The sequence below is a fragment of the Rhincodon typus genome, chromosome 13, assembly GCF_021869965.1.
Source record: "Rhincodon typus isolate 14 chromosome 13, sRhiTyp1.1, whole genome shotgun sequence".
Classification (NCBI taxonomy): Eukaryota; Metazoa; Chordata; class Chondrichthyes; order Orectolobiformes; family Rhincodontidae; genus Rhincodon; species Rhincodon typus.
Genome location: NC_063344.1, coordinates 2,573,614 through 2,586,095, shown reverse-complemented (window position 1 = coordinate 2,586,095; position 12,482 = coordinate 2,573,614). Strand labels below are relative to the sequence as shown.

The 12,482-nt window shown below is 41.2% G+C and overlaps 1 protein-coding gene across 1 annotated transcript in view; it reads right to left on the bottom strand.

Moving 5' to 3' along the window:
• LOC109918187 (collagen alpha-1(IV) chain-like) overlaps nucleotides 1-12,482 on the bottom strand; it is a 197,314-nt gene that overhangs the window by 33,047 nt on the left and 151,785 nt on the right. Inside the window, exons 15-18 of the mRNA XM_048604479.1 lie at nucleotides 11,166-11,316; nucleotides 10,519-10,632; nucleotides 7,387-7,551; nucleotides 1,916-2,005 (exon numbers count right to left, since the gene is read on the bottom strand). Of these exons, the coding sequence (XP_048460436.1) occupies nucleotides 1,916-2,005; nucleotides 7,387-7,551; nucleotides 10,519-10,632; nucleotides 11,166-11,316 (520 nt within the window). The remainder of the gene's footprint in view (nucleotides 1-1,915; nucleotides 2,006-7,386; nucleotides 7,552-10,518; nucleotides 10,633-11,165; nucleotides 11,317-12,482) is intronic.

Here is a 12,482-nt window from a genome sequence, read left to right as displayed (position 1 = left end):
CATCTCAGCCTCTGTGTATTCAGCCATTATTGACTAGTGAATAAACTGCAGTGCTGAATCAATAATCAGATTTAAAGTGATTTACAAAGGGACTAAATGTGATGCAAGAACAAACTTTCTCATTCCAGACCTAATTTGAGTAATTAGGTGTGGAATGCACTGCCTGAAAGTGTGATGGGGCAGTTATAATCGTACAGCACGGAAACAAATTCTTTGGTCCAACCAGCCCGTACCGACGATAATCCCAAACAGAACTAGTTTTGCCTGCATTCAAGAGGCATTCAAGACGGAATTGAATGATTAATAAAGTAGAAGTAACCTGCAGGGTTTCAGGGGGGAAAGCTGTAAATTGCCAGCAGGTAATGATGCTTTGAAGAGCTGGTGCAGACATGATGGGCCAAATGGCCATCTTCTATGCCATGACATTTTCGTGATTCTGTGATTCATGATCAAAAATTGCTTCCTATTTGCATTCTGTTTGTTTACGTATTCATTGACTCAGACCACAGGAACTGCATTGTGTGCAAGATGTTAGTGATTCAAATGAATCCTTAAGATGGGGATTTTCACATGGCATCTTTACTATCTCAGCTGCATTATCTCTGTGGGGATTAGTTGGGTACAGGAGGAACCCTTATTTACAGAAACCGATGTGGAGGTGTCAGTGTTGGACTGGAGTGGACAAGGTCAAGAATCACATGATACCAGGTTACAGTCCAACAGGTTTATTTGAAGAGACGAGCTTTCGGAGTCTTGCTCCTTCAGGTGTCAGTGAGAGAGGTAGCATTAGACGCAGACACACGAATTCACCCCATAGGTGGGTAGGTGTGTTAGTGTGAGAGAGAGTGAGTTTGTAATGAGACTCTCCCTCACACACACGCACATGTGTGCACACACAAATCTATGGGGTGAATTTGCATTTGCGGATTTGTAATTGCAGATACATTCTATTTTGTTCAAAAATCACACAAGTTGTGGACAGCCAATGCAGCATTTTATAAATTCTTACTTTGGAAATAAAACCAGTCTGACTCCAAGTTGATACACAGCCAGACTCCAAACAAGGCCTCACACCTAAAATACATTGTCTGACCTGGGATGTCATCACTGGTATACTGAAGGAACTGATAAAACCTTTGGTTATCTCAGGGCAGTGACTTGAGAGAAATTTTGGAATTTGCATATTAATCCTTTCTAACTGATTAAAGATTTAACAGCCATCTGAGGTTTGTTCAAAACATTTGCATCAGTTCTATGACCCTTTGATCTTTTGCTTATAAATTCTGTTTCTGATGCCAACTCTCTCACTGACATCTGAAGAAGGAATGACACTCTGAAAGCTTGTCTCTTCAAATAAACCTGTTGGACTATAACCTGGTGTTGTGTGCTTTTTTTTTGGCCTTGTACAGAAACTGAAGCAAACTCGGAGGGGGAACTAACTTCTCCCTTGCATACATATTGGTGGTTTTTTTACAAAAAAGCGTTACTGTTACCTTAAATCCTTCTACACTGTATTTTGGAACGTGAAGGAGAGCAGACAAACCACTTATCTCTGCCTCTGATGTTCCCTTATATGGGTCACCAGTTCATATCTAGGTAGTCTGGGTATTTGCCTTCACTATAACAGATTATTTTGGTCTATGTACCAACAATGATCTAGAATTATAATTTTAAAGATTGATGAATTTGTCATGAGTCTAAAAATAAGACTGGCAAATTCTAAAATCCACACAAATATTTGAAAGAGCATTGGATTTGAGTATCTTGAACAGTGCTGTACCCATAAATGTTCTAATTAAATTTGCCTAGCTAACAACAATCACTGCATTTACAAAGTGTAGATATTTTGATCATGTGAGAAGTTGCTATATGAATGAAAAATTTTTGTTTTGTTTCTACACCTGAATTCCATTACCTTTGTCTCCCTTGAGGCCTTGACATCCTCGTTCACCAGTTAGCCCTGGATTCCCTGGCTCTCCCATAACACCAGGTTCACCTTTTGGACCTGTTTGAAAATTGGGAACAATCAGACATGACCTGGAAATATTTATTTGGCAATGAATTTAGATCTTTTTCTGAGTTAAATATTGCAGTGATTCTTAATAAACTATTTATCACAAAGGCTTCTGGCATTCTCTGCTCAAATGCTGGTCTAATCCACAAACTCCTCCACAAGTATGACGAGGAGAAATGTTCTAAATCCACCACAGCAAGGATAGGTTCCAGTGCTGTTGGTACCAACCTGGCCCGCAATAGCCAACTGAGTTAATCAGATTCCCAAGGAGCCCGAGTTGCCCTGGCAATTTACACTTTTACATTCATATTTATAACTTAGAGCTATGAACAGTGATAATAGGGACTCCAATTTATTTCCATTAGTGGCTGATCAAGAATCTCTCCACTCGTATCATTGCCATTGTATGTTGGAAGGAGAGACCAGTTGATACTCAAATCTGTGGCCCTGGTATAAATTCACCTTCATGGCAGTTGAATTCTGGAGTGGGACTTAAACTGGAAGTTTCTGGCTAGAGGTGGGATACTAGAGGTAAATTTTGCACAGGGCTGCATTCTCATTACAGAGAGATGACTGTTGGTGGTGTAACCTGAGAATCGCCATGCCTCAGGTGAGGAGCAAGGTTGAGAAAATTGGACTTAAGTGGTGACCTCAGCTGTCACGGGAACGAACCCACCCTGTTGGTATTATTCTGTATTACAAACAACCCACGAACCCCATGGCAGGGAGACTATTGCTGTGCTAAAAAAGGACCTCTCTTCATCACTAATATTTTAGTGCAAACACCCGAGGGGTAAATAAGATTTTTTTCTTAGGAACAGAAAATGGTCCTGAGGCCAAATTAGTAATGTAAAACAGTGTGGCATTGACTACTTTTTATGCATACAGTTTGCAGATGACACAAAGGTAGGTGGAGGGACAGGTAATGTTGAGGAAGCAGGGAGGCTGCAGAAGGACTTGGACAGGCTAGGAGAGGGGGCAAAGAAGTGGCAGATGGAATACAATTGGGCAAGTGTGAGGTCGTGCACTTTGGTAGAAAGTATAGAGGTATAGACTATTTTCTAAATGGTGAAAGGCTTCAGAAATCTGAAGCGCAAAAAGACTTGGGAGTCCTAGTTCAGGATTCTGTCCAGGTTAACATGCAGGTTCATTTGAAAGTTGGGAAGTCAAATGCAATGTTAGCATTCATTTCATGAGGAGTAGAATACAAGAGCAGAGATGTACAGCTGAGGCTATAAAAGGCTCTGGTCAGACTGTATTTGGAATACTCTGAGCGACTTTCGGCCTTGTATTTAAGCAAGGATGTACAAGTCTTGAAGGGGGTCCAGAGAAGGTTTACAAGAATGATCCCAGGGATGAAAGGCATATCATACGGAGTGCAGATGAGGACTTTCGGTCTTTACTTGGAGTTTAGAAAGATAGGGGGGTATTTCATTAAAACTTGCAGAATATTGAGAGGCCTGGGCATGGAGAAGATGTTTCCACTCCTGGGAGAGACTAGGTCCCAAGGGCACAGCCTCAGAGTGCAGGAATGACCAATTAAAACTGAGATGAGGAAGAATTTCTTCAGCAGAGCTTAGTTAATCTGCGGAACTCATTGCCGCAGAGGGCTCTGGAAGCCAAGTCATTGAGTGTATTTAAGACAGATAGATGGGTTGTTGATTAGGAAGGGGTCAAGGGTTATGGGTAGAAGGCAGGAGAATGGATTGAGATATGTATCAGCCATGATTGAATGGCAGAGCAGACTTGGTTCTCCTCCTGTAATTTTATTGTTAGAGAGCTCAAAAGTCAGCCCAACTTGTAAATATCCAGATGTATATTTTACATAATTTAAGACCATAAGACATAGGAGCAGAAATTAGGCCATTCAGCCTATCGAGTCTGCTCTGCCATTCAATCATGGCTGATACGTTTCTCAACCCCATTCTCCTGCTTTCTCCCCATAACCCTTGATCCCTCTGACAAAGAAGTACTTATCTATCTCTGTCTTAAATGCACTCAATGACCTGGCCTCCACAGCCTACTGTGGCAGTGAATTCCATAGATTCATCACTCTCTGGCTAAAGAAGTTTCTCCTTATCTCCATTCTAAAAGGTCTTCCCTTTACTCTAAGGCTGTGCCCTCAGGTCCTAGTCTCTCCTATCAATGGAAATATCTTTCCAACATCCATTCTGTCCAGGCCATTCAGTATTCTGTAAGTTTCAATTAGGTACCCCCTGATCCTTCTAGACTCCATAGAGTATAGATTCAGAGTCTTCAAATGTTCCTCATGTGTTAAGCTTTTCATTCCTGGGACCATTCTCGTGAACCTCCTCTGAACCTGGTCCAGGGCCAGTATATCATTGCTGAGATATGGGGCCCAGAACTGCGCACAATATACCAAATGTGGCCTGACCAGGGCCTTATAGAACCTCAGAAGTACATCCCTGCTTTTATATTCAAGTCCTCTCAAAATAAATGCCAAAGTTGCATTTGCCTTCCTTACTACAAACTCAGCCTGCAAGTTTACCTTGAGAGAATCCTGGACTAGAACTCCCAAGTCTCTTTGCACTTCAGACTTCAGAATTTTCTCCCTATTTAGAAAATAGTCCATACCTCTATTCTTCTTAATAAAGTGCATGACCTCACACTTTCCCACGTTGTACTCCATCTGCCACTTCTTTGCCCACTCTCCTAACCTGTCCAAATCCTTCTGCAGCCTCGCCACCTCCTCAATACCCACTGGTGCCTTCACCTATCTTTGTACTGTCTGCAAACTTAGCCAGAAAGCCCTCAGTTTTTTCATTTAGATAATTAATATGTAAGGTGAAAAGTTGTTATCCCAACACTGACCCTTGTGGAACACCATTTGTCACCGGCTGCCATCCAGAGAAAGACCCTTCTAACCCCAATCTTTGCATTCTGCCAGACAGCCAATCTTCTATCCACGCTAGCACATTGCCTCTAACACCATGGGCCTTTATCTTACTCAGCAGCCTCTTGTGCGGTACCAAGTCAAAGGCCTTCTTGAAGTCCAGATCGATAACATCTGTTGGCTCTCCTTGGTCTAACCTGCTCGTTATTTCCTCAAAGAATTCTAACAGATTTGTTAGGCATGACCTCCCCTTGATGAAGTCATGCTGACTTTGCCCTATTTTACCATGCATTTCCAAGTATTCAGAAATCTCATCCTTCACAATGAACCCTAAAATCTTACCCACAACTAAGGTTAGGCTAACTGGCCTGTAATTTTCAGTCTTTTGCCTTACTACCTTTTTAAACAGGGGTGTCAAGTTTGCGATTTTCCAGTCCTCTGGGACCCTCCCTTACTGTAGCGATTCCTGAAAGATCACCACTAACGTCTCTACTATCTTTTCAGCTTTCTCCTTAAGAACTCTGAGCTGTAGTCTATCTGGTCCTGGTGATCTATCCACCTTCAGGCCATTCAGTCTTTCTCGCACCTTCTCCTTGGTGATGGCCACCATACTTAGCTCTGCCCCCTGACACACTCGAATTTTTGGGATATCACTCATGTGTTCCACTGTGAAGACTGACGCAAAGTAATTATTCAGTTCCTCAGCCATTTCCTTGTTCCCCACTACTGTCTCTCCACCGTCATTTTTCAGCGGTCCAATGTCCACTTTTGCCTCTCTTTTGCCCTTTTATATGTCTAAAGAAACTCTTACAGTCTTCCTTTATATTACTGGCTAGCTTACCCTCATATTTAATTTTCTCCCTCCTTATTTCTCTTTTTGTTGCCCTCTGTTGGTCTTTGTGAGCTTCCTAATCATCTGGTTTCCCACTGCCCTTCACCACATTATATGTTTTCTCTTCTGCTTTTATGTTGTCCCTGACCTCCCTAGTCAGCCATGGTTGCCTTATTGTCCCTGTACCATGCTTCTTTTTCCTAGGGATGAATTTTTGTTGTGTCTCTTGAATTACTGCTAGAAACTCCTGCCATTGCTGTTCCACTGTCTTTCCTAGTCGGCTTCTCTCCCCGTCAGTTCTGCCCAGTTCCTTCCTCATGCCTCTGTAGTTGCCTTCATTCAGCTGTAATACCATTACCTCTGATTCTATCTTCTCCCTCTCAAATTGCAGAGTAAATTCAATCAGATTATGATCACTGCCTCCTAAGGGTTCCTTCACCTTAAGCTCCTTATCAAGTCTGCCTCTTTGCACAACGCTAAATCCAGTATTGCCTGTTCCCTAGTGAGCTCCACCACAAGCTGCTCCAAAAAGCCATCTCGTAGACATTCCACAAATTCCTTTTCTTGCAATCCACTACCAACCTGATTTTCCTAGTCCACCTGTATATTGAAATCCCCCATGATCACCGTAACTTTGCCTTTCTTACACACCTTTTGTATCTCCTGGTGAATCTTACGCCCCAGCTCCTGACTACTGTTTGGAGGCCTGTACATAATTCCAACTATGGTTTTTTACCTCTGTGGTTCCTCAACTCTACCCACACAGATTCTACACCATCTGACCCTACTTCATTTCTCACTATTGATTTCATTTCATTTCTTACTAATAAGTCAACCCCACCCCCTCTGCCCACCTGCCTATCTTGTCGATAAGATGTATATCCTTGGATATTCAGCCCCAATCCTGATCCCCTTGCAGCCATATCTCTGTGATGCCCACCACATCATAGCTCATTTACCTTTTGTCTTATATTGCGTGCATTCAGATATAACACCTTCAGCTCAGTATTAACCGTCCCACTTCTCATTGTCACTCGTTTATCCAGTGTGCTTGAAGTTTGATTCCTAACCCTATCCAAAAACTCTGTCCTATTTGTGTCTGTGCTGGAGACTTTAATAACCTCTCCTGAGTTCTCCTTTCCTGTCATTTTTTTCATATTTTTCCACACAATGGAATCTACCCCTACAGATGTTAGCCTGTTGCTTTGTTCCCCACTGGGAGAAGTTTTACCCTTCCCTTCCCCTCCACTTTCTAGTTTAAAGTCCTGTTGACCAGCCTATTTACCCTTTTCTCTAGAAAATTGGTTCCAGCTCGGTTCAAGTGGAGACTGTCCCAACGGTACAGATCCCTCCTGTTCCAATACTGATGCCAGTGCCCCATGAAAAGGAACCTCTCTTTCCACACCACTCTTTTAGCCACGTGTTTACTTCCCTTATTCTTGTATCCCTATGCTAATTTGCACATGGCTCGGGAGTAATCTGGAGGTTATAACCCTTGAGGACCTGCTCTTCAGTTTCGTTCCTAGCTCCTGATAATCCCTGAACAGATCCTCTTTCCTAGTCTTGCCTATGTCGTTTGTTCCGATGTGGACCACAACAACTGGATCTTCCCCCTTCCTCTCCAATATCCTTTCAAGTTGGTCAGATATATTATTCATCATTGTAAGAATATATAAAACACTTTACCTGATCTCCCTGGTACTCCTGGTCGTCCTGGATTCCCCAGAGAACCTCTTGGTCCAGGAGGGCCTGAACAGCCTGGAGTTCCAACAGATCCAGGAGTACCAGGGAGGCCTGGAATACCCACTCCTGGAATTCCTGGATCCCCAGTAGGCCCTCTAGTTGTTATTCCTGTAAAAATAAATAGTATATTTAGAATGATTAGAAAACCTGTACGTAATGTCAGGGAACATGGAGGAATCTGTAAGAATTTTAACACAAGGCTTTGTACAGAATTTGGAACACCATTACTTTCCAGCATGAAACCATGAAGGGTTAGGATTAGGGTCTGATGGCTGATGTTTTAGTTTCCATTGCAACACAAGCAGCAGCCAGACAACATTTCAGTCGTGCAGTAGAAGCTGAAACTGCTGCCACAGTGACTGTGAATGGCCATATTCAAAGGGACTACAGATTACTACAGCTGTTGAGACATCACACCTGGCAAGTAGCAAAAACACATGTGGTGCATGAACCCGTTGTTCTCTCTCAAGATGACACAATTCTTTATCTCGTCATGGTGACTCCATCAGCACTTGCTGTTGTCTCTCATCCTGCCAGCTTTCACTGAGGTGATGGAGTCCAAAGTGAGATTTTCTGGGCTCAAAGGTGCTCGTGGTCATCCTCTATGAAATTCTGTAGTCTCCCACATTGAAAATCAGTAGCCTTCCACCAGCAATGCTACAATTCTGGGGGATGCATCTAGTAGAAAATTATAGTCTTTATAAGACTTATTATTAGATTATTTAAGGAATTCAAAGTGATTAAACTTCTCAAGCTCATTAATATCAGTTACAGCTACCTTCTCCATGGCAAAGCATTCGTGAATCGGATTCCACTTGCCAATCAATCAATCAATCAGCACTCTCCTCACATACAGTATAAATGTTATTTTCCCCTTATGTTGGTATTCTTACAAGTACGAGACAAAAAGCTTTGGCGAAATGCATATTTTTACAGCAATACTCAAGATCCTGTATTATCAAACAACCACTGTGAATTCCCTAAAGAATCTAGTATTACTTAAGTTTGATAGAGAAAACAAAATACAAATATTGCATATATGTAATTTGTAAATTTATGTAATAATAAATTAGTCTGTTAGACTAAGCACTGAAAAAACAATAGAAATGTAGAAAGTGATATTAAGCAGAGAGAAGAAGCAATTTTAGACTTTGCACTCCTGGTCTTATTTGTACAGGCTGTACATTTGAAGTTTGGGCAAATGCTGCTTATGATTTTCCAACCCATTAAATCAGTTATGATAACATTGTGGGCGGTGAGACAAAATTTCTAACAGGTGCTCTTGACATATGAGGCTGTTTCTTGGGAGGTTGAAGTTTGAACATTACTCCTGAAATTTCTTTCTAAGGGATTTTGACGAATGAACCTCTGAATAATTTTGTCTCAGTTCATTAGTTTATGCATTTTGTTTTGAACTGAAAAAGAGGGATTAGGGTGTTTTTTAGAAGCACAAAGTTAAATAGGTTGGATGTCCAATGTGATTTGGGGGTTCAGATATATAGCAATGGCCTAGTGGTATCACTGACTGTTAATCCAGAGACCCAGATGGCATTCTGGGGACCCAGGTTCAAATCCCGCCATGGCAGATGGTGGAATTTTAATTCAATAAAATAGCTGGAATTAAGAATCTAATGACTATGAACCCATTATCGATTGTTGGAAAAACCCATCTGGTTCACTAATGTCCTTTGGGGAAGGAAACTACCACCCTTATCTGGCTTGGCCTACATGTGACTCTAAAACTGCACTCTGGGCAATTAGGGATGGCAATAAATGCTGCCTGGTCAGTGATGCCCTCATCCCATCAGTGAATAAAGAAAAAATGACACCAATAGGTGCAGAAAATAGTCAAGAAGGCTAATGGAATGCTGGCCTTCACATCTAAAGGGCAGGATTATAAGGATGTGCTGCAATTATACAATAGCATCAATAGACCCCACTTACAGTACTGTGAGCACATTTGGGCACTACACCTTAGGAAGGATGTTTTGGTTCTGGACAGACTTCAGTACAGGTTTAGAAGGATGATACGTGGACTTCAGGGGTTAAGTTATGAGGAGAGATTAGACAAGTTAGGGCATTATTCTCTAGAATTTAGAAGGTTAAGGGATGATCTAATCAGGATTTTCAGGATATTTACGGGGAAAGACGGTAGATAAGGATAAACTATTTACAATGGTTGAAGATTCTAGAACAAGGGGGCATAGTCTAAGAATTAGGGCCAGGCCATTCAGGAGAGATGTTAGAAAGTACTTCTACACTCAAAGAGTAGTGGAAGTTTGGAACTCTCTTCCTGAAATGGTGGTCAATGCTAATTCAGTTGCTAAATTTAAATCTAAGATAGACATATTTGTATTAAATAAGGACATCAAGGGATATTGGCCCAAGGCAGGCGTATGGTTTTTGGCAACAGATTAGGCATAATCTTATTGTATGGTGGAGCAGGCTCAAGGGAATGAACGGCCTACTCCTGTTTTTAATTTCTTACAGTCTTGTAGAATTGAATACGATGAATCCCATAATTTACTGTGGTCCAATGAGAGAAGTGAGGAGATTGAAAATATCAAATGAGATAAATTAAGTGGATGAGTTAAGAAAAAGAAGACTGGATTTAATGCCAAGTAAGGTCAATATGATCAAACATCTAGTTACAATGGAATACTAATAATGATACTAAACCATTTACAAATACATTCCTTTATTATTCTCTATTGTTCAGGTGATGTGGTGGCACAGTGGTTAGTACTGTTGCCTCACAGCGCCAGCGGACCCAGGTTTGATTCCAGGCTTGGCGTGGAGTTTGCACATTCTGTGTGGGTTTCGGCTGGGTGCTCTGGTTTTCTCCCACAGTCCAAAGATATGCAGCTCAGGTGCATTGGCCATGCAGGGATAGGTTGGGAGGGGCAGTGAGTCTAGGTGGGATGCACTTCAGAGAACCGGTGAGGACGTGATGGGCCAAGTGGCCTTGTCCAGCGCTGCAGGGATTTTATTAGCAACTAATATTTTAAATGACAACAAAAGTGCATTATTTTCTGTCAACAATAAAATTAAAAATAAATAATATAATCTTAGTACCTTGTAGACCAGGTGGACCAGGTGGGCCTTCAGAACCTTCAGGTCCAGGTATCCCTTTACCTGGTTGTCCACGTGGACCTGTTGGCCCCTGAATACCAGGACTTCCGAGGTCACCTGCAAAGTGGAAGTTAAAGCTCTATGAAATACACATGTGTGCACACACTTTTCTGATCCTGACAGAATTGGACAGTGGCTGGTAAAGCCTTTGCTTCCATGCAGGTTTGACAGTTATTAACTAACTTTTCCTCCATTTGTTGAAATGCCGAACCTATTCACCCCGCTACCCAAATATAGTAGAGTAGATCTAGACATTCACAAGTCTAAAACCTGCACACTGAGCATGACCCTGTGATCAAGCCCTCAACTGATAAGGTGCAATTTGCTAGAGTTTACGATAGGGACCATAAAAATCAGTGCATTCCTTGCACATATGTGGAAAAATAACTAGTTATTGCAAAAATTAAAAAAATGTATGGTTCTCTGTTTGCAGCCATTGCATTTGCTTGTTCAGACGGTAATGACATCCAACAAGCACAAAAATGACTAGCTCTGATCATCAGATGACTTATGGGCATCTTCAGCTTTTTCTCATCCTATTTTAGCAATATTTGACAGCTACTTTTATATTCAGAAACAGAATTCAATACCTCGTGGACCTTGAGGACCACTGCGACCAGGACGCCCTTCTTCTCCAGGCAGTCCAGGAGGACCTGAATTACCCTTCTCCCCTGGTGGTCCAACATTTCCTGCAGGACCTGGTGGACCATGATTGCCTGGCAGTCCAAAACGTCCATCACCCTGAAAAACAATACAATATTTTTCATGTAGCTTAGAAGTTTTTGGCTTGATCTTTCTGAATTCATCAGCATCAAAAGATGAGGTTCATGTGTTTGTCAAACACCTTGAAAGTTCCATTAATGATGCAGAAGTTGAGATATGGAATCTACTGTCTAAGGATGTGATATAAGGAGGTTCTATTAATGTATTCAAAAGAGTTAAAATGTTATTTGAAAATAAAGATAGAGCAGGGTTACAGGGAGGAGGCTAGAAATTGCAACTACGTGAAATGTGAATTTGAAGAACCAATGCAAGCATGATGGGCTGAATGGCCTCCTGCAGTATGATAATTCTGTGGTTTTATTTCATTTTGATATTTTTAGAAACATAATTCAGGATTTTAACTGGTTGAATTAAATAACAACAAACAGCCTTGTCTTCCCTCTTTTCCAACAAAACAAGTAGGCCAAGTTCAGTCTAAAGCCATTTTCTCGAGACTTTACTTCCGGGAAACCATAGCTTCAAAATGTCTTTAAGTCTCAGTTAGTATTATATACCTGCAATTTAGTGTTCAATTACCCCAGTCCCAATAGGATTACTTAGATGCTTGTGTAATTTAAGACGATCTCTGCATGAAAATTCCTTCACTGTCACTGGGTCAAAATCTTGGCTTTCCCTCCCTAAGAGAATTGAGTGTCAACCTACAGCACATGGACAGCAGCTGTTCAAGAAGGCAGCTCACCAACACCTTCTCAAGGGCAACTAGAGGTGGGCAATAAATGCTGGCCAACCAGCAATGCCCACAAATGAATAAAAAAAAAAATGATTACTTGAATGACGGACAGATAAATTCAAATGCTGTAGGTCATTTCAAATCCTAGAATGCTGATAATCTGGTACCAAACTTCTGTATGATTATATTAGTGTAATTTGTGTATTTGTGTAGGAAACTTGTGACAAAGGACTGAAATACAAACATATTAAAATATTCTACAACTGTACCATGCTAAAACAGTATTCTATTCTATTGATTTAACTGAGTTGGATATGTATGCAAGATTTTGCATTCTTGCCAACTGTTTTACTCCTCTTACTCATCCATTCAAATATTTCTGCACACAAGCATTTACGCTGAGGAAAATATGCATCATAAAGATATTGTGACTGTTGGAATTTTTTACAAGGCT